We start from the raw sequence: 27,034 nt of genomic DNA, 5'->3' as shown, positions 1-27,034 counted from the left end.
TAAAGTTTTAAAATACAATCAAGACACCAAAAAGATTTTGGGGGAAAAAAGGTAATGAAAGACTTCAGCAGGGGTACCTAGGTGGCTCAGAGGGTTAAGCCTCTGCCTTCGGCTCGGGTCATGATCTCAGGGTCCTGGGACTGAGCCCTGCATTGGGCTCTCTGCTCAGTGGGGAGCTTGCTTGCCCCTCAACCCCCTGCCTGCTTGTGATCTCTGTCTGTCAAATAAATAAAATAAAATATTAAAAAAAAAAAAGACTTCAGCAAATATGACATTGCTTAAGAAAGGCATGATCTTGGTAAAAGACACCACAGTCAAGCAATTAGTAGGATATAAAAATAGCAAACATCCATTTGAACTTGAACTGAGGAATATTCTTCTATTAAGTGGTACACGGTTATAAAAATGGAACACATTAGGAATAATAATCATAAAACACCACCACCTGGGTCCACAGTAAGTACTATTTACAGTCATAATAAAGTTTCTGCCTTCAAGTTTTAGAATCAACCTAAATTACAGAAGATAAACTATGATTACAGAATATATATGTTAATCTCAAGTAGAACTGCAGCTAAGTTGGGGGATGGGGTGGGGAAAGAGGGAAAGTAAGGCACCAGAGTTTCAAGATTCTTTTCCTAAAATAGAGAGTACTGAGATACTGACTACCTTTGTTGGAAATGGGGGAGTGTCTGAAAATAAGAGAAACAGCCATATCATTTAACTTGGAAGGAGAAATGAGAAGCATGAGAGGATATGTACTAAATCTTAACTATGATTATAGGAAATCAAAGTATAATGTATAAAAAGTCAATAAATTAAGACACAGAGAAGCATATTATTTAATGATATGGAGTTAGAAATAAAACCAGAATGCATTAAAGGTGGGAGTCTCTACAAAGTGGAATTGGGGATAAGGGATTAAGAAAATAAGGGAATGTTGTTTGAATTAAAAGCCCTTCTATGGGTGCCTGAATGGCTCTGTCAGTTAAGTGACTCTTGGTTTTGGCTCAGGTCATGATCTCATCAGGGTTCTGCAAATGAGCCCCACATCAGGCTTCAGGCTCAGTGTTGAGTCTGCTTGAGAGTCTCGCCCTCTCCTCCTCCACTACACGCACACGTGTGCTCACTCCCTCTCTAAAATAAATAAAATCTAAAAAAATTCCCTTCTATACTATTTTTAATTACATTATGTACTATTCTGGGGGAGGGGCATAAAAGTTAATTTTCAAACTAGTTAGCTGAATGACCAACCAACCACAAATTTAAAATACTCCTGTCTAGATATTTCAATGTATTTTTTTTTTTTTAAAGATTTTATTTATTTGACAGATAGAGATCACAAGTAGGGAGAGAGGCAGGCAGAGAGAGAGAGAAAAGCACACTAAATTCTAATTTCTACATTTCTGGCCTCGACCCTAACCTACACCCAACTCTGAGCCCATTTCTTAGTGCTTTCAAATTCCATTATGACCTGGATTTACATTATACTATGGTTATAGTCACTACCAGCATTAAAAAAAACTATGCATACTAATGGTCTGTCCATGTAAGTGGCATCTGGTAACAGGAAAAACATTCCAATACCTCTTTTATTTTCTGTACAGCAGTGATTTTCAAAATAGGATCCAAGGCCTGCTAGGATCCAGGAGGTTATCCCTTTTTCAATTACAGATTGCCTTCATATAATTTAATCCAAACAATTTATTGCAACAAACTGAATGCAGAAGCAGATCAAGCACCAACCATTTAAAAAAATTAAAAAAAAAAATTTTTTTTTAAATTAGCATATAATGTGTTATTTGCCCCAGGGGTACGGGTCTGTGAATCGTCAGGCTTATACACTTCACAGCACTCACCATAGCACATACCCTCCCCAATGTTCATAACCCAACTACCCTCTCCCACCTGATCCCATCTTGTATCATTTATTCCTTCCCGAGCCCCCAAACCCCCAACTTTGCCTCTCAAATTCCTCATATCAGGGAGATTGTCTTTCTCTGATTGACTTATTTCACTCAGCATAATACCCTCTAGTTCCATGCATGTTGTTGCAAATGGCAAGATTTCATTTCTTTTGATGGCTGCATAGTACACACACACACCACATCTTCTTTATCCAATCATCTGTTGATGGACATCTAGGTTCTTTCCATAGTTTGGCTACTGTGGACATTGCCGCTATAAACATTTGGGTGAACATGCCCCTTTGGATCACTACATTTGTATCTTTAGGGTAAATACCCAGTAGTGCGATTGCTAGGTCGTAGGGTAGATCTATTTTCAACTTTTTGAGGAAACTCCATGCTGTTTTCCAGAGTGGTTGCACCAGCTTGCATTCCCACCAACAGTGCAGGAGTTAAGTGACCTTTCTCCGCATCCTCACCAGCATCTGTGAGTTTCCTGACTTGTTAATTTTAGCCATTCTGACTGGTGTGAGGTGGTATCTCACAGTGGTTTTGATTTGTATTTCCCTGATGCCAAGTGATGTGGAGCACTTTTTCATATATCTGTTGGCCACCTGGATGTCTTCTTTACAGAAGTGTCTGTTCATGTCCACTGCCCATTTCTTGACTGGATTGTTTTTTGGATGTTGAGTTTGATAAGTTCTTTATAGATTTTGGATACTAGCCCTTTATCTGATTGTGTTGTTTGCAAGTATCTTCTCCCATTCTGTCAGTTGTCTTTTGGTTTTGTTGACTATTTCCTGAAGCACCAATCATTTTAATTGAGATATTAAAAAGATTTATAAAAATCTTTGTAAAGATATAAGACAATGCCTCGTCTCCCTATTTTTGGGGGACAGGATATAGTTATTTCTTTATTAGTTACATAAAGAAACTTGGGGTTAACATGTAGTAATCTTATTTTTATTTTGAAATTATTTAATAATTAAAAATTCTAGGACAGTAAATATTAGTGTAACCAACATAAACAAAGGCTCTAGGGGTCTTCAATAACTATAACTGCTTTAGGGGTCCCAAAACCGTAAGCTTCAAGAACTACCATTTTATGATATATAGCATTAACTCTGATTCATCATTCATTTTCCTGCTCTTTATACCTTTAAACAAAAACATCTTCTTCTATTCTGTAACAGGGAGACAGTTCTCAGGGAAAATAAGCAGCGCACATGGTTAGAGCCCGAGGTCTGTTGCCTACAACTGCACTATTCCTATGCAGGGCTCCAAATCTCCCAGTTTACCTAGTGTGCTGTTCACAAACACCATTTTCTGTGTAAGCAGACATGAAAGGTATTGGGAAGCAATGGCCTACAACTCTGGGATTCCCACAAGAAACCAGCACAGAAGGTGAATTAGAAAAAAGTCCATTTTCCCTTTCAAGGGAAAACTTTCCTAGCTCAGCCTTGACTCTGGGTAAAGGGGAGAGAAATATCCCTAACAGTTCTTTTTTTTTTTTGAATGAGAGAGCAGTGTGTGGGCCTGGAGTGGGGGGGAGTGGGGCTGAGGGAGAGGGAGGGAGAGAATCTTAAGCAGGCTCCACACCCAGCATGGAGCCCATCAGGGGGTTCCACCTCATGACCCAGAGAGACCCTGAGATCATGACCTGAGCCAAAATCAAGAGTTGGATGCTTAACCTACAGAGGCATCCAGACGCTCCTCACCTGACAATTCCTTTCTTTTCTTTTTAAAAATATTTATTTGAGAGAGAGACAGTGAGAAAGCACATGAGCGGGGTGGGGCAATGCAGGGAGAGGGAGAAGCGGGCTCCCCACTGAACAGGAAGCCCAATGTTGGATGCAATCCCAAGACTCTGGGATCATGACCTAAGCCAAAGGCAGAAGCTTAACCAACGGAGCCACCCAGGCACCCCTCCTGTGACAATTCTTTATGACAAGTTAGCCTTCCCTTAGGTTTGGGTTCTGGAATTTACCTATCTGACTAGGAAAACTCCAAGCTAAGAAGTTAGTTTAGTATATCTCTGAGCTGATAGTACTTTCACATGCCAGAAAATACATTTTCCTCTCTAAATGCTTCAATGTTCTAAGAAACAGGAGATCTCAATAGAAACAACACAACAATCCTATAAGGAAACAAGATACTAGAAGCAAGAGTTTGCAGAATTAAAAAAAAATTTGAAAAGTCTGAAAGCATTGGAATTATTGAATACAATATATAAAATAAGTACACTTAAAAAAGTAAAAAAGGGGCGGGCACCTGGGTGGCTCAGTGGTCTAAGCCACTGCCCTCAGCTCAGGTCATGATCTCAGGGTCCTAGGATCGAGTCCCACATCTGGCTCTCTGCTCGGCAGGGAGCCTGCTTCCCTCTCACTCTCTCTGCCTGCCTCTCTGCATACTTATGATCTCTCTCTGTCAAATAAATAAGTAAAATCTTTAAAAAAATTAAAAAAAAAAAAGAAGTAGGGGCGCCTGGGTGGCTCAGCGGGTTAAAGCCTCTGCCTTCAGCTCAGGTCATGATCCCGGGGTCCTGGGATCGAGCCCCGCATCGGGCTCTCTGCTTGGCTGGGAGCCTGCTTCCTCCTCTCTCTCTCTCTCTGCCTGCCTCTCTGCCTACTTGTAATCTCTATCTGTCAAATAAATAAATCTTTAAAAAAAAAAGAAGTAAAAAAGGGGCATTGGAGTGGCTCAGTCTACTAAGTGTTTGACTCTTAATCTCAGCCCATTTACTAGAGAGAGAGAGAAAGGAGGGGCAGAAGGAGCGGATCTCAAGCCAACTCCTCAGCACAGAGCCCATGAGGGGCTCAATCTCACGACCTTGAAATCATGACCTGAGCCGAAACCAAGAGTCAGACACTAACTGACTGAGCCACCCAGGTACTCCTGAGCTCAGGTCTTGATCTTAGGTGTTTTGAGTTCAACTCTGCATTGGACTCTGCACTGGGTATGAAGCCTACTTAAAAAAAAAAAAAAAATAGAAAAGCAATTAAAAAAAAAAAGTAAACGATTAGACTATCAAAACTAAGACCGAGGACCACGAAGTTGATTTAAAAAAAACAACAAAAAACCAAACAGATGAATTTTTAAAAGACCTTCCAGAAATGAAATACAGTATATAAAAATTATAATCAGAAACTTAGAAAGGCATTACATAACTGATTAGACATGGCTGACAAAAAACTTAGTGAACTAGAAAGTTATCTCCACAATTACTCAGAACGCACTAAGAGACAAAGAGATGAAAAACATTAGAGGCTAAAAAACAATGAGGATAGGATAATAAATGGTAAGTTTCATCTAAGTAGAGTTGCAAATGGAGAAAATGAATAGAAGAAACACATCTAAAAAGAATATCTGAGATTTCTCAAAATTAATGAAAGATTAATTTGAAAGCCCCAACAAATTAGAGAAGCAGCGAGAGGGGAAAAAAGTGCCTACAGAGACTGAGGACGTCTCCAAAATGAGGACAGTGAGATTAAAACAACAACAAAAAAACCCTGTTACTAGTACAGCCATATTAAAGGACATTCTTAAAGATTTTCTTTAGGAAGAATGAAAATGATCTCAGGATGAATGTCATGTTAAAAAAGTGTCATGTTAAAAAAATGAAGGCAAATTTAAATAATCACTGACTATATAAAATAATGGTATTCAACAATGATGGGTTGTGGGGTTAAAATGTAAAATACTATACAATAATAGCACAAAAATCACCAGAGGATTGATCAAAGCTAAAGCATTTTAAGTTCCTGTATTGTTTAGGAATGTAAATAAAGATAATGATTTACTTTAAACTGCATAAAATCTTCATGCTAAATTTCTAGAGGAACCACTATAAAACAGAAGCAGAATGTTCAATTTCTGACCTTATAAAAGGAATGAGACAAGGTCTCAATCAAGAAAATGAGACTGCTTCTGTACTCACATTATTGGGTATGTTTCTCCTCCCCTGGAAAACATATTCTGTGTGTGTGCATTATTTTCGATTCTGGATAAAATGGCAAAGTAACTGATAGATAAGACGCTTTTTTCCTTTTCATGGCATACAAAATACAATTTGGTCTTTTCATTAGTCCAAACTGAATGTTCAACCCTGTTGGACTTTTCTATTTTCTGGGTCAAATTATGGCCATTTTATGTATCTACCAATTCACAGAGTTTTCTTTATATTACATTTAATATTTTATGATGTAACAAAGATGCAAAATTAAACTTCCTCAGAGAATCAGCCCAGAGACAAACCATCTTTATTCTATACACTTGATATTATATATCATGCTCCCATTACCTTTACAATACTATTAAAACAATAACTGTATTGCAGAATTTTAGAAGAAAGTTGAATGTCATCTAAGAACTAGAACAAATAAAATAACCAATCCTGCAACTTTTACTAACACATTGCACTAGCAGACAACTAGTGGGTCGGGGTGGTTAAATGTAATATAATATGAAAACTGTTAAGTTTTCTTGGGATCCATAACTCATAGTATACCAAGAAAAAGACTCATTACCATTACCTGGATCCACTGGACCTTTTGCACTTTTGAAGTCATTTGACAAATTATGTACACAAGAACAAGGGATAATAATAACATTGATGATAATAAAACCTATCAGAAATCTTAAAAGCAGCAGTAGACCCTAATTTGCTCCTGGTTTTAAAACGAACCATGTTCTCTGAACAGAACTGCTAATCAACTTTCATGCACGAACCTGGAACATTTCTCTCTCATAAATGCTGACTGCAGATTTCAAATATTATCTCTAATGATTTCTAACTTATCATTACTTCTGGTTCTTCTTTTCGCACCTGAACCGCCAAAATGCAATGCTTGCAAAATTTTTAAAAACATTTGATGGGCTGGGGTGCCTGGGTGGCCCAGTTAGGGTTAGAGCACCTGCCTTTGGCCCAGGTCATAATCCCAGAGTCCTGGGATTGAGTCCCACATCAGGCTCCCTGTTCAGCCGGGAGCCTGCTTTTCCCTCTTTCTTTGCCCCTCCCCCTGCCTGTGCAAGTTCTCCCTTAGTCAAAAACAAACAAACAAACGAAAACCCCCAAAACCCACAAAAACATTTGATGGCTTTAAGAGAGACAGTCATCTTCTTTGCTCCATAACCGCAAAACATTTTCAATTTTAAGTTTGGAATGATCAATATATAATCAATCTTTTCCTTTCTACACCACTGATCTCCTCCAAATTATCTTTGAATACATACCTGCCTTCAGCATCTATCCACTAATAAATCGTATGTAGTAAATTTTGGTGCACAAACATCACAAAAGATCAAAGAACTGCTGCCACATACACTTTTTCCAAACTAAGATGTTTGACATCTTTTCATGGAATATTACACAATGAAGTCACTCTTATTGATTGACCTGATAAAAACACCATATTTACTTTTTTTATCCTTAGAAAAACTTAATCTTTCACTCACTGACTTCCGAGTTAAAAAAATTTTCACCTAGGACACTGTACCTGAAGATTCTTGGTGTGAGATTTTGCTTTTATAATCAATTTTACTAACTATAATCATTAGTCTAGAGTGATGCTGGTTTTTTGCATTCATGTTATTTATCTAATAATTGTCAAACATCTTCCTGTGTTTTCTTCTCTGCCAATATGGACAGAGTATGGACAATTTGGAATGCTCAGCTGTGCTGAAGGAAAAAACTAAAAGCTAACTATAAAGGCAGTGTCTCTACTTTTTTTATACCATCTTCAAAGATGCAAAAATTGGGTGACTGGGTGGCTCAGCTGGTTAAGTGTCTGCCTTCAGCTCAGGTCATGATCCTGGAGTCCCTGGATGGAGCCATCAGGCTTCCTGCTAGGAAAGCCCCTTACCCTGCTATCTTGCTCTCCCTCAAATAAATAAAGTCTTTAAAAAAATAAAAGATGCAAAGTTTGGGCAATGAAATGTCTTCCAATTGTTTTACTATTGTATCACCCTTCTAAGTAATTCCAACATTCCTCCATTTTTCTAACGTATTCGTCTTTTTTAGAGTAGTTGGCAAAAAGTGACAAGAGGAAATAATTCCTAAGGTAATGAAACAGCAAAATGTTTCAAGACAGGGAAAAATAAAATCCATTTATCATTTATCATACGGTAAACCTTAGTCTTATTAAAAAGGATCCAATGGATCCATATAGTAATTGGAAGATAAAATGGATTTCATTCCACTTAAAAAAAATTTTTTTATTTATTTATTTGACAGAGAGAGAGCACAAGCAGGGGGAGTAGCAAAAGGATAGGAAGAAGCAGGCTCTTAGGAGAGCAGGGAAATCTGACGCAGGACTCGATCCCAGCACCCTGGGATCATGACCCGAACCGAAGACAGAGGCTTAACTGACTGAGCCACCCAGGCACACTATTCCACCTTTTTAAAAAAAAGATTGTATTTATTTATTTGACAGACAGAGATCTCAAGTAGGTGGAAAGGCAGGCAGAGAGAGAGAGGAGGAAGCAAGCCCCCGCTGAGCAGAGAGCCCGATGTGGGGCTCGAACCCAGGACCCTGGGACCACGACCTGAGGAAAAGGCAGAGGCTCCAGCTCACTGAGCCACCCAGGCGCCCCAACACTATTCCACTTTTAAAAATTAGAGGATTTTCTTTGGAAGACCTCTAAGGAAGAAAAAGTCATGATATGGCAATCCTTTTAACTATTTGTAAATAAAACTGCTCAAAAATCAAACCCCACAAATGTCTGGGTACGTAAGTTAATTATGTATGCCATAAGTCTGATACCGTAAGTTAATTAAACCAAAGTACCCTTTAACTTTCTGAACTCAAAAAAAATTTTGCCAGTGAAAGAAAAGCTGGTAGATACCATAAGTTAATTAAACCAAAGTGCCCTGTAACTTTCTGAACTCAAGAAAAATTTCGCCAGTGAAAGATATGAACACTCACACTAAGTGAGATGAAACAAACTAAAAATAGCCTCCTAACACTTAAGGTAAGTTTTTATTGTCAAATGTTTTACAAACACACTGGAGTATTTTCAGAAGTCTTTTGATTTCATAAATGTGGAAAATGAATTATGTGTAAAATAAGATCCTGAAATTCTTAAAGGTAGGATAACTAGATATTCTAAAACTAATGGATAGCCAGTTAAGATTGTAAGCAAGAGTGTTGTGCTGAATTTACATTTTATGATGAGCATTCTGTTTATAGTAAAAAATGGTTTGGGGTGGGTATAACTTGGAGTGAGAGAAGCCATAAAGCCATCTTCATAAATCACAGCATTCTTGGCCCTCATCTATAAGGTTACTATTTAAATGGCTTCTATATTATTTTTCCTATCAAAAAAGTATTAGATTTCTTCAAAACTTCTTTTCAAGAACATTCTTTCCTAGTTCAAGCTGACTACCACACCACTGTAATGCATTTTATATACTATATTTTCCCAGAAATAAAAAATTTAAAAATTTTATTTTCATTCATCTTCAAGAATAGTGCTTCCCAATATTTTATGCCCCTTTGATATCTAGGACCCTCAAGAATTTATATGAATACTAACTTAGACCACAAAACTTTTTTTTTAAGCCCCCAGGATGAAGGTCCAAGGTATGCTGACAGAAAAGCAGGTTTCTAACAAAAGATCTAGGACACAGGGAGTGAAGTTAACCTTATGCACCCCACAGAGAGCCTGGAGAAACAGGGAGAAGGCGTTTCCCTCCAGGGACACTGTGCATGCCTTAATAGAAACCACAAAACTTACTTTAAGCAAAATTTTATCATAGTCTTTCTGTAGTTCCAAATAAGTAGATTTGAGGTTTTCTATAATGGCTATCCATTAAAATCATACCTATAATTTGATAACTAATATTGCTTACCACCTCTCTTCTTCTGGTTTTTATGACATACTCTCATAGCTCTTTGCCTACCCTGTATTTGTTTCTTTATCTGGCCCTACTTTAAACACAGATGTTCCAAGTCTGCAATCACGGCTTTTTTTTTCTTTCATTCATTCAAAAATGTTTACTAAATGATGCATGTCATACACTGTATATAATGGGGATCACTACCATATAAATGATACCCAGATTCATACTACCAACCCTTATCCCTTTCCTAAGCTCCATTTCCAAATGGTCTACTGAATAAAATAGCTAACATTAATGGGGATGTAATATATGCCAGGAACTGTTTCCAGAACTCTGCAAATACTACGTTAATGAATCCTCAAAACACAATGGAGAATGTAGAAGCCTCCCGGGATGCTGATAATATTGTTATTTTTATCTGGGTGCTGGTTATACAGGTATATTCAGTATATGACATTTCATGAAGCTATACTATTATACGTGCAGTTCTTTTTATATATATTGCACTTTGAGAATTTTTAAAAAAAAAAATCTCAATCCTATGAGGTAAGGAACAGTATTATCTCCAGATGAAAGATGAAGAAACAAGTACCAAGAGACTGTTTCTCCACTGTCAAATGCCAAGTGGTATAGGGTACCAGGATTCAGCTCAGGTAGTCTGACTTCAGAGCCCATCCACTCTCAATCATACCAAGCATCATACATTTTTGTCCTGGCTCAACACATTTCCTGTCTAAAAATGATCTTCTCTCAGGGGCACCTGGATGGCTCTGCTGTGAAGCATCTGCCCTCAGCTCAGGTCATGATCCCAGGGATGGAGCCCCAAGTCAGGCTTCCTGATCAGCAAGGAGCCTGTTTCTCCCTTCCCCTCTGCTGCTCCCCCTGCTTATGCTCTCTCAAATAAATAAAATCTTAAGAAAAAAATAATAAAATGCCTTAAAAACAACAACAACAATAATCTTCCCTCAATTTTCTGCATGGAAGACTATGAAGCATACCTCAAATTTCATAGTCAGAATCCTCCAATTCCTCATTTTAGTATTTCATTAAAATTCAGGTATGATCATAAATTTACATAAACGTAAATTCCTGAGTGCAGGGACTGCACATATTGTAGATACTCATTAAATATCATGTTTTACTCCCTAAAAATGTATTTTAACATACATATTATATATGAGAAGATTTATTTTAAAACAAAAAAATCCAATGTCATATTTATTTAATCTTTATTTGACCTCTTCATGCATGAAAGCACACAGCTCTCACACAACACTCAGAAATGCTATACTCCAAACAGTGACCCTAATTCTGAGATAAGAGTGCCAAGTACATAAACTGTCTGAGCACAGTAGGTGCACTCCACACATTTAATCATGTACCTAGTAATTCTAACACAATCTGTCAATTACTACACTTTAACAAGCCCAAGCCCCAAGCTTTGTCTTCCGGTTAACCTGATAGTGTACTTCCGAAAAATAATTTGGCTGGTTTTACAAATAAATATGTCTATTTAAACAGCTGTATCTTATAATCCAACTGCTCATAAGCATAATTCTATCTCTGGGTCTCAGTTTTAATCCAGTGATCTATGTCTATCCCTATACTGAATAAAGTTTGGGTATGTGGTAACATAAGACCTTGCTTGTCATATTATTACAAATCTGTTATGACTACTTTTGGACAAATACTCTCTTCATTACCACCATTAGAATCTCTTTTGATCCAGGACTTCAAAAAAACCTGTTGTGATTTTTATTGGAATTACGTTAAATATATAGATTACTTAGGAGAAAGCTGATAAATTTTTTACAAAAGATTTTATTTATTTGACAGAGAAAGACAGTGAGAGAGGGAACACAAGCAGGGGGAGTGGGAGAGGGAGAAGCAGGCTTCCCGCGGAACAGGGAGCCCAATGTAGGGATCTATCCCAGAATCCTGGGATCACGACCAGAGCCAAATGCAGATGCTTAACGACTGAGCCACCTAGGTGCCCCGAAAATGGATAACTTGATAGTATTGATTTTTTTCACTCCATGAACCCAGCCCATCCTCATTGATTTATGTCTTCTTTTATGGGCTTTATATCCTAATGTATTTTTTCCTTAAGTGTTCTGCAAATTTCATTCATTTTATTTCTACTTAACAGGCTTTGTGGCTATATAAAAACAAGATTTAATTTGAAATTTATTAATTCAATATTGCTGAAACAGTAACTTTACCAATTTTTGCCTAATCTTAGATCCAGAAAATCTGCTGAATACTTATTATATCTCATATTTTTGTCTATTGCTTGCAAATCAAGAATTTCCTTCCTTCCCAATTAAACTGACATGGAACCTGAGACCTATCAATTGATACTCAAATACCTACTTTTTTTTTTTTTTTAAAGATTTTATTTATTCATTTGACAGAGAGAGAGATCACAAGTAGGCAGAGAGGCAGGCAGAGAGAGAGGAAGGGAAGCAGGCTCCCTGCGGAGCAGAGAGCCCGATGCGGGGCTCGATCCCAGGACCCTGAGATCATGACCGAAGGCAGCGGCTTAATCCACTGAGCCACCCAGGCGCCCCTCAAATACCTACTTTTAAAACATTTTACTTAAGATTATGATGTTCTCTATATAAAGTATATGAAAGACATCAACTAAGGAGTTCCTCTAAAATCCTTATAGTATTAAAAAAAAATCCTTACAATATTATTCAAATACCTATACTTCATAGATAACATTGGTAAAATGCTTATTGAAAATCGGGCAATAGGGTAGAAGGTTTTATATATAATCTTGATGGAAGGAAAGTTAACTGAGGGAACAGTCTCAGAAAAATGAAGTGATTTGGCCAAGTGACTGATGGGATAGAGCTTGGATTCAAATCTGAAGTCTCAGAAGCTCCAAATCCATGCTCTTCCTGTGAGAGTATATGGTAAAGCCGTTTAGGAAAGCACAAAACATACACCTTAAACGTTCTATACAGGAATATTTTGGCTCACAACTACTCTTAAAACTATTACTAACACAGAAGTATCATTAATGTAACAGCAGCAATCCTTTTAGAACATTTTCATTATTTCAAACTCATTCATGCAATATGAATCCCAAGATCTCTGATTCAACAATGAAAGAGCTGATATAATTAGCAGTTGCAGAATCCCCCCCCCCCCCCAGAGCCAGTAAATTTCCATCACCATGATTGGTTTCGAAAACCTGTTCACCTGGTTTTTCACCTTCTCATTGAGTGATTACTCCTTTTCTACCTTACCAGTGTTACTCTTATTCTTTCCTCAAGACACAGTTTTCCTACCACTACATTCAAAATAAAGTAAAAAAGGAAGAGAAGGAGAAAAGGAAAATTCACCAGCTAATCAGCCTACCCAAGTTATCTATCTCAATGATGTGAAGAGAATAATTATATTTTAGGAACAGACATAGTAAAGATATCTCAAGAATCACTGGATGAGATGCCTTTGTAGGAGATGATTAAACTAATGTCAGCAAACAGGATTCACGTAAACATTTACCATTTAACAATATTTGCTAAGACTCGAAGACTATGGGGGAAAATTATTTTGCATCTTTATATAATCTCTACCCTAAAGCCTTTGAATTCAATAAATACTAGATATAAGAAGGGTTAAAAAAAAGTTGCAAAATGGTTTTTTCAAATCGCTAACTTTATTGAAGTTATTCAGTGATACACTAAATATATACAGGACAAAGAAATTAGTTTAAGCACAGGCTAAAAGATTTAGATTATCCAGGTTTTAACAGACAAGTGCTTGATTAGATAGATGCCAAGGAATTGATGTCTAAGGCTTTCCTAAATAACAAAGGGAAATTGGCTGTTTAAAACTCAAAGAAATGTTTATGTCCTATTAATAGTGGAATATAATGGATTACTTTATATTTATATTACATATATATAGTTGTGTATGCCACAAACTCCTCTCTGAAAGTGAACACCTATAAGAACTTCTGTATCACCTCCAATGAAGGCGTGGGGAAAAAAAAAATGATTTTAAGCCTATGAAATGATCAGAAAACTTTTTTTCCACTGGGGATTATCTTCCCCCACATTCTTTGCTACCCTAAGTCCTCCTAACTGTTGAAATACGTTTTTCGAAGATTACAAAATTAGATTTATCCATAAGCCTATCTTCTCAAACAAAAAGGGTAACTCTATTAAAGTCGGTTACATACCCAACTAAGTCCCCTTTCTGCCTTGAAACCATCCTATTTTTTCACCGTACGTGAGATCTTCTTTGTCCTGTGCCCCACAAATTAATTCTACCAAATACACATACATAAACACATACAAATTAATACTTTAAAATATTTTGATTTCTTCATTTCCAAGGGTAAAAAGCACATGAAAGGTCAGAAAATGAAAGATTGCATTTGCAAGAGTGGCAAATGGGCATAATAGGTTTATTTACTTAAAAAAAAATACAAAGAGGAAGAAAAATATTCAGTAGCTGATGGAACGTGCAGCACAAAGACTAAGTAAATGCTTATCACAAAAAGATTTAATATGCATTACACAAATGAAAAAGTTAGCTTATCTAGCGGTTAACAGTTAGAAGTAGCAGAATTCAGAGCTTTACATAGCTACATAACCAAGAAAACTAAGAAGCAGAATGCAAGGAAGATTTAGATTACTTTCAGTTATCTGTATTCAACGACAGGCATAGCAACTACTCACATCATCCACATGTAAACGCTTAAAATTTCCCCACGTTTGCATCCTTTAAATTAAAACAAAAAACCCCACAAACAACAATAAAAAACTTGCAAAGTAAGCCTTGGTCTTCCATCTAAAAGTTACATTATAACGATTTCTAGGCAGAAAAAAAATAAGCATCATCACTGCATTCTTTGCATATCCTTTTATTATGGCTACTTATCTTCCTTGAGCCAAAGTATTAGCATTATTGGGCCTGGTTTCTTCCCATTAAAAGCAAAAAACTTTTCATGTACCTTATCTATTTAAGAGGGACACAGCATATTAACAATTAGTTTTGCTGACATATGTATGCATAAATAAGTATAGCCCAAAGACTAGTCTTCCATCATTAGACATACACACAACAAACAATTTAGTAATTTGGATGGTTGTTACAGTTTACGGAAACTTGAGATTCAAAGCCAAAGAAAAAATCAGATATAGAAATTCTGTACTAATCTCCTAGTATATAAATTACATACATCCAACTATTTTATTAAAAAAAAAAAGTATCTTTAAGTTGCCATTTCCTCCATTTCTGTCTGTAGGTTTGCAATAGAAAAAATACTTCAAAACTGCCAAAGAACCCACTATATTTTTACTAAGTAAATAATCCTAAAATCTATCACTCTGTCCGTAACAACAAAAAATACTGTGTGAAACAAGTCACATTTTTAATGGTTAAATACAGCTTTGTCTGGAACACATAGTACTTGGTAGCACAGGATTTATAGCACAGATGCTGATTAGCTATCTTGTTTCCCAGAAAAAGAAAAATGGTTTGATTTTTTTCTCTCCCCACAAAAATTATTGGTCTAAAAGGTATTTATCAAAGTAACCGACACTTTGTTAATTATCACAACTTATAAGCAAAGAATTTAATATCTAAAGAGCCCCAAGACTTTGCCCCAATAATTTGTCATCTCAGTCCTTTTTCTGGAATATGTCTCAAGATAGAACAGATTTGTAAAAAAATGCCACATGCATTCAAGACACTCAAAACAATTATAAAAATTTAATACCAGTTTTGTAAATATAATGCATTTACACACTTTAACAGCTCTTAGAATCAATGGGGTTGTAACCATTGTATCGTATTTTAATTAGCAGCAATTTTTTTTAATGATACATAAAATAACGTCACCCTTTACAAATAAATGGCATCTTAGAATTCCATGAAATACGGCAACTTTCTCAGAATTACAGGCTTTTACCCAAGAAGACAGCCCAATATCTCATTTTACAGATGAGGAAAATGAAGCCCAAATAAGTATGTCCCCAGCGTCATAAATTCAAGAGCAAAAAAAGACACAGAAGCCAGGTCTTCTGGTTCCCAGTGATGCCCTTTCCATTACACAACCCAACACGTGAAGTTAATGAGATGAAAAAATTACCTGGGTTTTACCAAATAGTTAACACACAGTTATCTAATATAATCTCTCTCTATAAAAAGCTTGTCACTTAGGAACCCTGTAGGTTTATGGTCTGAATCTAAAGAAAATGTCTCAGACTGACTCAAAAGCAACAACGACCACACAAACACACACACACACACAGACACACAATCTAGCGTGTTTTTCTCATTTGGTAAGATGTATAATGAATTACAGACACTTCAGAAATTAGAGCTTCCCTTAATGTAGAGATTTCATAGGATGCATCAGAGTAAGTCAATATGTCACTTGCACCCCCCCCAGCACCCCCCCTCCACTCCCGGGAGAAAGACCCGCCAAGGGTAATTATTACCGCCCCCCCCCCCACCCCAGCCTAAACTCAATAGTTAGAACAAGGCCAGGGATTCATTTTTCAGTATTAGAAACTTCGCACATCTTTTCCAGTCCACCAACTACAAATTCACAGGTGGTTGCTATGTTTACATCTCTCCCCGGAGGAAAAAAACTAAAGGAACCCAATGAATGTAGTGACACCCGCAGTTTGTTTGCATGCTTCGAGCGGAGGGACAGGAGGAGCCGAAGGAGAAGGTACCCGAGAAAACGACACGTTATCTGGGCTTTGGGGGCCGCAGCACCGGGCGAAGACGGGCGCTCGGGAGGCGTCGCGGAAGAGGCCGGTGGGCAGCGCGCCTCGGCACTCCCCTTCGCCCACCTTCTCCGTTCCCCAAGTGGGAGAGGGATTAGAGGTGGGGACTGGACTGGCGGGGCGGGGGTTGGGGGGAGATCCGAGCCTCGGCCTCGCTCCCTCCCTCAGCCGGCCGGGCGGAGGTGGCGGCGGGGCTCCGAGGCCGCGGGAGGCCATTTTAGCTGCGGGGCCGCGGAAAGCCCCGGCGGCCCTCCACGTCTTAACACCTCGGTCGTCCCTCGCTCCCGCCCTCCCCTCGGGGGCCGCTCCCCGCCGCGGGGCCGGGCCGGGCCGGGCGGGGCGGGAGAGGCCGCCCGGCCCAGCCAGCCTCAGGCCGGGGCTCGGCGCCGCCGGGCGGGGGCCGGCGCGGGGGCGTCGTGTCGACGGGATCCGGGCGGAAGAGCGAGCAGGGGGAAAGAAGGGAGAGGGCGGGGAGCCGTTACCTATACTGGGCCGCAGCCGCCGCCGCCGCCGCCCCGCTGTGGGTGAATCCAAAGTAGTTGCCGGTCGCCATTTTGGCATCTTCCCCCAGCCGGCTGGGCACTGCGGCGGACACGGAGAGTCGGATCCCATGGCGGGAGGAGAGGTGCGTTGGGGCAGAAACGCCGAGGGGGGGAAAGGGAGAGAGAGAGGCGCTGTGAGAAGCCGCCCTCGCCGGGCCGGGGCCGGGGCCGCGGCCGCCTCCCCCTCCCGCCTCGCACTCCCTCACTCACTCGCACGCCCCGGTGGCGGCCGCCGCCTCCTCCCCGGAGCCAGCCCCAACCCCCGCGTCTCCCCGCGGCCCCGGGTCGGGTAAGGGGCCGGGCAAGGACCTCGGCGGGGTACATTATACTCACCATAGGTGAAAGAAACTACAGGGCATATGGGAATCATGGGCTCGGGCTGCTGCTGCTGAACTCTGAACTCTCACCCACTGCCTCCCTCCTCTGCCCCGCTCCTCCTCAGCGGAGAACAGACCGCCACCTCCCGCCGCACTGCGCAGGCGCCCCCCGCGCTCGGCACCCTGGGAGCTGTAGTCCCGGCCGCCTTCGCGGCTCTGGCGGGCGCGTGCCGGGCCTCGGGCCGAGGCGGGCCTGGGGGAGCCCGCGGGAGAAGGCGATCTGGCAGCTAACTCTCAACCGGGAAGCGACCGGGGAAGGAAGCCGCAACAGGGGCGATATAGAGGAGAGTGCGAGGAGAGCCTCGTCCTGCCGTGGGGGGATCAGGGAGAATGACCACAGAGAGTGACGTCTGTTAGCCTTCTCTTACTTTTCAACCTTTCACTTTTTCGTGTGCAACGCTCTGTTTCAGTCCTTCTCGGTTGTGCACTCTTCGTGAGAATTTGAGCTGGAGGGGCGCCTGGGTGGCTCAGTGAGTTAAGCGTCTGCCTTGGCTGAGGTCATGATCCCAGGATCCTGAGATCAAGCCCCACTTCGTGGGCCTCCCTTGCTCAGCAGGGAGCCTGCTTCCCCCTTTTCTCCCCATTTGTGCGCTCTCTGTCACTCTCTCTCTCTCTCTCAAATAAATTTTTAAAAATCTTTAAAAAAAAAATTTGAGCTAGACGAATTTGGATACTTCCTTATTCTCTCATTCTTCTTCTTGTTCCCAGCCTCAAAATTGGGGAGGGAAAGATGGGGGAGGAGAGGAGCAGAATGCTAGTCTGTTGGGCTGGAAGCACAACTCCAAACATCCCTCCAGAACACCCTCTTCCCCCACCTTCAACCCTCCCACTCCCACCCCAACGAAGTGTCAGGCTATGTCAGGGAGATGTATCAAGGGAGAAAAGGACGTCCCTTGCCCACATGGAATTTACCTTCTGGGGAGAAAAGGGGAGGGTGTCAGACAAGGACCAAACAGCATAGTGGACAGTGACTGCAGCTTTAGGAATAAAGCCAGGCAAAGATAGGAGGGAGGTGCTTTTTGTAGGGTGTGGACAGAACAGTCTCCTGAGCAGAGCTTGAAGGAAGGGATGAAAGAGCCTGGTAGATACCTGGAGGAAGGACAGCAAATGGAGGGCCCTAAAGCCGGAGTGCGCAGGAGCGACAAGGAAGTTAGTGAGGCTGGAGTTGAGCGATAAGGAGACAGGATATTCAGAAAGGTCCCTGGTAAGGATGCCAAATCTTTCCCTGCGAGGATGGAAGACTACTCTCCCTCATGCAAGCATTTCTTTCTTCCCTCTGCTTTCTCTCTGTTTTCTCTTTACTTTCCCCATTCGTTTTCCACCCACTCTTTCTTCTTACAGTCCGTCTTCTGATGGACTATTTCCTTCCCCCTTACTTTCTGCCTCAGAACAATGCATAAATGCTCCATTTCACCTCTTCCTCATCTTCTCCATGCCTCAGACCCTCTGCTACTGGCTTCTCCTCAGTATTTGTTTATTTATTTAATTAATTATTATTTAAAAGTAATCTAACCATTTTTAAAGAAGTTTGTTTAAGTAATCGCTACATCCAGTGTGGGGCTTGAACTCATGACCCGTGCTCCTCCAACTGAGCCAGCCAGGTGCCCCTCCTCAATGCTTAACATGAGCATTAAAAAGAAATGCAAAGGGTGAATCAGAACTCACTCGTGAGGTTTAGGGCTTTATCCCACCTTTTTATGCCATAGCAGAAACAATACTTCAATTCTTACTTGTGCCAACCTGACTCCCCCACACCTCCTACAAAGGTATGAGTTCTAAGAACCTGTCTGATTTATCCTCTTACTCATTTCAAAAAAGAGAAAATGTGGAACATTGGGGGAAAAAAATCAATGTCATTGTTTTTGACAATACTGATGTTTCTGTAGGCAAAAGTTATTTGCAGTCCAAGTGTGATGCTAGGAAAAAGTGTCTCCTACACATAGGATATTAGAACCCCATTTAAAGGTCTTGAACTTCATGGAGCAATAAAGCTTTTAAGGCACTGACTGTAACTGCTTTGATAAACTTGTACTATTAGTTACTAGGCTACTTGAATAAAACTGGAGGAGAAAAGACAGGTGTTAATCACCTGCCTAAGAAGATTATTTTTAGGCCAGTTTTATGCTTGGCGGCTTGGCAGGCCCTTAGAGGATGGAGGAAGGCTACCGGCACACCCCAGTGAGCAAGCAGGTAACTAGGAAGAGGAAGGCGTGCCTCTTTGGTAACTGTTCCTAGAGTTCAGAATAAGTGTGGCAGTGGCGAAAATTGTTTACAACAGTGTACTCTTCAAAGAGAGAATCTGGAGGAAGGGCTCAACTTACCCTTGACATGGATTTATTCAAGGAAGGAGTTTTGGGATGGGCTCGGAATTAAGAAGCCTTGGGTCCGTATTTAGTAGCAGAACGGCCGGAACACATTATTTAATCTTTCTTGACCTGTATGACAGGAATAATAATAACATCTCCCTCACAGGACTGTGGTGGGGGTTCAGTGAGGTAGCACTTCTATAAAACAATGTCAAGCACAGAGTAGTTATGTAAAAAGAACTAGGCGGGATGGTTGTGAATCCTTTCAAAATCTACCTTCTAGTAAGTGAATGCACTATGCAAGTCAGTCACCTAAAACCAAAAAGTAGGTGGCTCTGCCCTAGGGGGCTTTATGTCCCAGAGTGTTCCCAGTCTAGCCAACATGATCATTTGTAATCCTCTAGACCAAAAGCAGGTGGGAGACTTGACTGGAGGGAGCCAATCACAACATCCGTCATCCTTCATGTCCAGAAACGGCTGGCACTGGAATACAAAAAATTACACTTAGCTGTCATTCTCCACACCTCAGCTAGAGTGATCGGTTCAAAATGCAAATCTGATCAAGTCCTTCTGTGCTTCCTCTCACATGGCCTATAGAGTCCTTGCAGTCGGACATACCAGCCTTTTCCAGCATCTTCCTCCTTCTTCTCTTCATTCCAGCTACCTTGGCCTTGTCTTTACCATGCTACCTCCCACCACAGGGCTTTGCATATTCTGTCTGACTGGATGGTTCTTCCTTCCTCTCTTCACCTAGTTAACCCTCATGCTTCAAGATCTCCACTCGGTAAATTCTTCCTCAGCCTTCTCTGACCCCCTTGACCCCCTGATCCATCAGCCCCTGATTATGCTCTCAGAGCCTCAGGCATCCCTCCTTAAGTTGCCTTTGAGACAGCTGCAATCTCACACTTACTGCGCCATTGTTTGGTTACCATTATTCCTGCCATCAAACTACAGCTTGATGAAGGCAGGGTGCCGGTATTGGGTGCCTGGTGATAGGCACCCAGTAAGTACTGATTGAATAAATGAACCAGGTAGTGCCCAGCTTAATCTTTGATGATTCAGAAGGCAGTTTCAGGAACCTGTAATGCCTCAGGGTCATCATTAAGAACTTCAATTAGCATCTGAAGGTAAATGAGAAAACATTAATCGGCAGACCCATTAACCACAAGGTGGAGCTAGTCTGAGAAGGCTACATCTAGTCACCTTTAGTCACACCTTTGAGTTGAGACCTGGTATCCTGAAAGGCCTTGTTAAAATGCAAACCTGTCAGCCAGAAAGGATAGTATATGAGCTACCCTGTATAGCAAGAGAGTATGACCTGGGGAATGATGGCTTGGTCTCTGAAGCTAGACCCATATGACTTCAAATCTCAGCTCTCACTAAGTGATAGGGCTTTAACAACTTCCTAGAGGTAAAGGTCCTAGGCCAATGTGGGGTTCATTGCAAGTACTATGAATGTTGGTTGGTTATTCTAACCATCACCCATTCCTGTCACCCAGAGAAGAAGCCAAAAGATGGGATGTAGGGGAAGGGTAAGCTCAAGCCCATGATGGGACAGGGAAAGGGATAGGGGCACAGAGGATCATGCATGAGGCATGCAAGGGAATGCAAGGGGCAGGCTGCTTCTGCGTCATTGTTTCCCCGAGAACCAAGGGAGGGAGCAAGAAGGCCAGGAAACTCACTTGGAACCTATGATGGTCTCCCAAGTTAGTTACAGCCATTGCATTTGGAGCTAACAAAGAAAGAACAGGAAATGAGGCTCTAGCTCTGGGCATGACTTGGACAGGCTGAGATTCCAGGCATTCCGGGACTTTACCAACATAGGCAGATGGTGCTAGGAGCTGACAGCACGTGGAGGACAACAGAGTCAGGCTAGGGAGCTGACCTGTCAGACTGAATTTTAAGGGCCAAATGGGTAGGACAATGTTCATGATTCAAAGGGAAAGTTCTGATTTTATTATTTTTAAAAAAAGATTTTATTTATTTATTTATTTGGCAGGGGGAGAGAGAGAGAGAGAGAGAACAAGCAGGAGGGGCAGCAGAAGCAGGCTCCCCACTGAGCAGAGAGCCCGATGTGGGGCTTCATCCCAGGACCCTAGGATCATGATCCGAGTCAAAGGCAGAAGTTTAACCAACTGAGCCTCCCAGGAGCCCTGGAAAAGTTCTGATTTTAATCAAGAAAACCTTAACTGAAAGAGGTACTCCAGGTGGTAGGGATGTGAAAGACCAGGAAGCATTCCCCTCTAAATTCTTCTGTCCTCTCCCCTCCCCTTACTCCTTTCTCCTTTTCTCCCTTCCCCTCTACTCTCCTCCCTTCCCTTGGAGGAATAACTGTGTGGTCTTGGAAATGTGCTGTAGTAAGGATATTCTTCAGAATCCAATTAAGTTCTTTCTTGAGTTTTTGGCCAATGGATGGTGGGTGGTGGATAAATGGATAGAGACATGAAGGACTCTTAAAGAATTGAGGAGCAAACAGAACCGTGGTCCAAGGTCAGACACTAGGGGAATTCACAGAGATAAAATGCATCCTTGATAAACAGAGTGACACTGACTGATGCAAATGGGGGTTTAGTGGAAAGATGATGTATTTCATCTCTGTTAAAAGAGAGTTTGGGGGGCGCCTGGGTGGCTCAGTGGGTTAAGCCTCTGCCTTCGGCTTAGGTCGTGATCTCAAGGTCCTGGGATGGAGCCCCATATTGGGCTCTCTGCTCAGTGGGGAGCCTGCTATCCTACCCCCCAGCCGCCTGCCTTTCTGTCTACTTGTGATCTCTCTCTCTCTCTCTAAATAAAATCTTTAAAAACAAACAAACAAAGAGAGTTTGTGATATAGTGGTTTCTTCCAGGGGTAGTTTTTGCGGATTCAAATCCTACCTGTACCACATACTAGTTGTGTAGACCAAGGACAAGTTATATAACCTCTCTGAGACTCAGTCTTTTCAGGAACTAATAACACCTTGTTCATATGGTTGCTATGGACATTAAATGAATTAATACGTGAAAAGTTCTTAGAACATTGCTTGGCACATAGCAAATGCTCAATGCAATCATGACCCCATTAACAAATCCTGAAACCATTAGCAGTCATTCCTCAGGCCCTGTTCCTCCAAGTCCCTGGCCACCACTAACCTCTTTTCTGTCTTTATGGATTTATCTGTACTGGACACTTAATATCAATGGAATCATATAACATATAGCTTTTTGTGTCTGGCTGCTTTCACTTAGTCTAATGTTTTCAAGTTTCCATTATGTTATAGCATGTATTGCTACTTCATTCCTTTTTATAACTGAATAATATTCCATAGTTTGGATATATCCCATCTTTTTATCATTCATAAGTTGGTGGACATTTTTGGTTGTTTCCACTATTTGCTAGGAAGAATAACACTACTATGAACACTTGTGATGGCTAATTTTATGTGTCAACCTGACTGAGCCAAGATTAGCTGTAAAGCCTCATCTCTGGGTATGTCTGTGAGGGTGTGTTTGGAAGAGATTAGGGTTTGAATCACTAGACTGAATTAAGATGCCCTCACTTCTATGACTGGGCATCATCCAATCTGTCAAGGTCCTGAACAGAACAAAAGGGCAGAGGTCTGGGGAATTTGTTCCCTCTGCTTGAACTGAGACATTCATCTTCTCTTGCCCTGGGACTTAGAGCTTCTGGTTCTTGGGCTTTTCAGCTCCAACAAGGATTTATACTATTGGTTCTGATTCTCAGGCCTTCAGACTTAGATTAAATTTCATTCCCAGCTTTCCTGGTTCTGTAGCCTGCAGATAGATGATTGCAAGACTTCTTGGCCTCCGTAACAGTGTGAACCATTCATATAATAAATATCCTCTTATATATATCACTGTATATTGGTTCTGTTTTTCTGGAGAACCCTGACTAATACAAAATTTTGCACTGACGTATTTTCAGTTCTCCTGAGAGCAATTTCCGGTATACACCTAAAAAAAACTTTCTAAATATCTCAAGTTCTCTTTCTCTGCACAGCCACTGCCCTAATTTGTCTCTTGCCAAGGCCATTCAACAGCCTACTAATTGGTCTTTCTAAGGATCTAATCCTCTCAATCCCATTCTCCACATAAGTATCAAAGGACCTAAGATTGAAAAACTGGTACTAATAATAGAACAACCATGTACATTACAATAATTCATTCTTTTAAAAAAATCTGAGGTAGAGGATTGCCTGGGTATCTTTCTCTGTCGGTTAAGCATTTGCCTTTGGCTCAGGTCATGATGTCAGGTTCCTGGGATCAAGTCCCTCATTCCTCCTTCTGCCTGCCACTCCCCCTGTTTGTGCTTGCTCTCTCTCTCTCTCTGACAAATAAATAAAATCTTTAAAAAAATCTGAGGTAGAGACTATTATGTGTATCCCATTTAGAGATGATAAAGCTGAGTTCACAAAGCTAGTAAGTGTCAGAGGCAGAATTTAAATCTAACACCAACCTGACTCCAGAATGCCTAACCTCTATGACATACCACCCTCTTGAAACACCTCTGGCCAACACATCTGCCCTGCCGAAGTCCTTACGAAGATTTCCGCTTGGCTAAAGTAAAAACATGGCCTATTACTTATAGTACATGGCTGTATCTCATTCATAAATTCTTGGAGTCTTTATATTATCAACTCTCTATTTTATTCTGAAGCATCCCATACTTTGCATTTTCCTCACATACATCAAACTTGTCATTTCTTGTTCAATGTCTTTCTTTCCCCTGGGAGAGAATGTGGTAAGCACCACAAAGTCAGGAACCATGTCTGTTTCATCCTCTGTTAAATTCCCAATGCCTAGAACAATGGCAAGAACATAGTAGGCACTTGATAACTATTTGTGGGATGAATGAGAGTAGTTCTGTTCTTCATCTCTTGAGGACAATGGTTTTATGATATGTATTTTTGATATCTCCCATTACACTCCTCTAATTATGACCTGGCACAGTACTAGGCACATATGAGAAGTTCAACCTGTTTTAGTCCTCCCAGTTCCCTTGATACTTCCGCACGGATTATCCGCTGCCAAATCTCAACAGCAGTGTTGTAAGGGCTTCTATGTGTTAGTAACACATTCTAAGAAATCAAAAGAACATGCAGAATTCAAAATAGCCTGGAAGAATAGGTATTTAGGGGCTTGGAGAAGAGGCTAAGCCATGCTGTGATCTGATTTATTTATTTATTTTTAAGATTTTATTTATTATTTGACAGACAGAGATCACAAGTAGGCAGAGAGGCAGGCAGAGAGAGAGAGTGGGAAGCGGGGTCCCTACTGAACAGAGAGCCTGATGAGGGGCTCGATCCCAGGAACTTGAGATCATGACCTGAGCCCACCGAGCCACCCAGGTGCCCCTGTGATCTCATTTAGAGATTGATATGAAATTAATGAGTGATGCTGAAGGCCGTATTGGTGATAGAAACCAGAATTTTAGTGTTGTTTAACTTAAACACCTAAATATGGCTAATGACTACCATATTGGATAGTACAGCACTAGAATCAGATGATCTTCAAATCCTGACTCTACTATATGACTAGCCAATTTGCTCAACCTCCTGTGCCTACTCTCCTCATCTATAAAATGGGGAAAATAATAATAGTACTAATGTCATAAATTTGGTGTGATTTGGAGGATTAAGTGACTATATATACACTTCAAGCTAGCATTGGGGTGGCTTGGGAAAGAGGACAACTGACATACAAAAAAAAAAAATGGGTCATCTAGTCTACTTGATTAGTAGAGTGCTGCTTCCACTGGGAACACACTGTTGTGGGTATTTACATGGCATATTAGTTTCCTATTGTTGCTATAGCAAATACTATAAACTTCTTGACCTGCAACCGAACATATCATTTTACAATTCTGCAGTTCAGAAATCTCACTGGGCTAAAATGAAAGTGTCACAGGGATGCATACCTTTAGAAAGCCCCAGAAGAGAATCTATATCCTTGCCTTTTCCAGCTTCTAGAGTTTACCCCCATTACTTCGCTCATGGTTCCTTCCTTCATCTTCAAAGCCAGCAGCAGAGTATCTCCAAATCTCTCTCTGCCTCGGACACTCCTGTCTTTTTCTTTTTTTAAAAAAATATTTTATTTTATTTATTTGACAGACAGAGATCACAAGTAGGCAGAGAGGCAGGCAGAGAGAGAGGGGGAAGCAGGCTCCCCGCTGAGCAGAGAGCCTGATGCGGGGCTCGATCCCAGGACCCTGGGATCATGACCCGAGCCGAAGGCAGAAGCTTAACCTCCTGAGCCACCCAGGCACCCCTCCTGTCTTCCTCTTTTAAGGACCCTTGTGGTATATTAGGCTCACCTGGGAAATCCAGGATACTCTCCTCATCTCAAGATCCTTAACATACTCACCTTCGCAAGTTTGTTTGGCCGTGTAAGAGAATATAGATTAGGGGACCATTATTCTGCCTTCCACACATGGGATAGGGGGGACATTTTCATATTCAGTGACCGTTCTGAAAGGTCCACCCAGGTACCTCTCCCCTGGATCTTACTGTCACCATTTTCTAGGCTTGTTCTTTCTCAAGTCCCTGCTCAGCTGGCCAAGCTACTAGCCAGTGCTCATTAATAAATATCGATCTATGCTCAGTCTGTCTTTATTTACGCATGAAGTAGATAATAAGGCATATACCTTAAATCCTCTGGGAATGCCCTCTGGGAGGATTTTCCTTTACAACTATATTTCAGGGCTACCCTGAGTGCGGCAGTAAGACAAAAATCTTCCAGTTCTAGCTGGAAGCAGTATGGCACACAGATTGATCAAAGATTCTTCCACTTTTGACTCTTTCATTCACTGATCATAGGGATTCCCGGTGAAGCTAACAATGACTGGAGGAAGAGAGAGCAAAGTACTAGGAGCAAGTTACAGGGGAATCCTGGGCCACCTGGTTGTGATAGTGTATTTTGCTCCAGCCTGGTCTCATATAAATACCACTTTTATTTTGGGATGGTATTAGATGTGTTTCATTTTATATTTGGTGGGAGAAGATAATACCCAGTTCATGATGGACAGTTCTTCTAGGTACTTGGTATCTCCGAGTCAGGTCTCTCCTAGGGCCCAGAAGTCTCCCAGACTAGAAGTAAATTTTTAGTAAATGTCATTTAATAGATTTCATTGGTTCTAATCTGCCATAGATTGTAAAAGCAGGAAGGAAAATAACTATGCCAGTAATAATTGTAAGACAAAATTGATTATAATTATTATATATGCATTCCAAGTTCAGAGATATTAAAATGTGAAAAATAACAGCAACAACCCACAAACCATACATCTTAGAATCAGTAAAATAAGATACCAC

General features: G+C 40.8%; 1 protein-coding gene across 3 annotated transcripts in view; it reads right to left on the bottom strand.

The window, feature by feature from the left end:
* ZFR (zinc finger RNA binding protein) overlaps positions 1 to 17,524 on the bottom strand; it is an 83,748-nt gene extending 66,224 nt beyond the window's left edge. For all 3 annotated transcript variants that reach the window (XM_045999271.1, XM_045999273.1, XM_045999274.1), the window contains exons 1-2: positions 17,381 to 17,524; positions 16,988 to 17,087 (exon numbers count right to left, since the gene is read on the bottom strand). In XM_045999271.1, the coding sequence (XP_045855227.1) occupies positions 16,988 to 17,087; positions 17,381 to 17,417 (137 nt within the window). In that variant the 5' untranslated portion in view covers positions 17,418 to 17,524. The remainder of the gene's footprint in view (positions 1 to 16,987; positions 17,088 to 17,380) is intronic.
* Positions 17,525 to 27,034: the final 9,510 nt, after the last annotated feature.

This window comes from Meles meles, chromosome 3 (assembly GCF_922984935.1).
Source record: "Meles meles chromosome 3, mMelMel3.1 paternal haplotype, whole genome shotgun sequence".
Taxonomy (NCBI): domain Eukaryota; kingdom Metazoa; phylum Chordata; class Mammalia; order Carnivora; family Mustelidae; genus Meles; species Meles meles.
The sequence above is the reverse complement of the archived record's forward strand: the minus strand, read 5'-3'. Positions and strand labels throughout refer to the sequence as shown.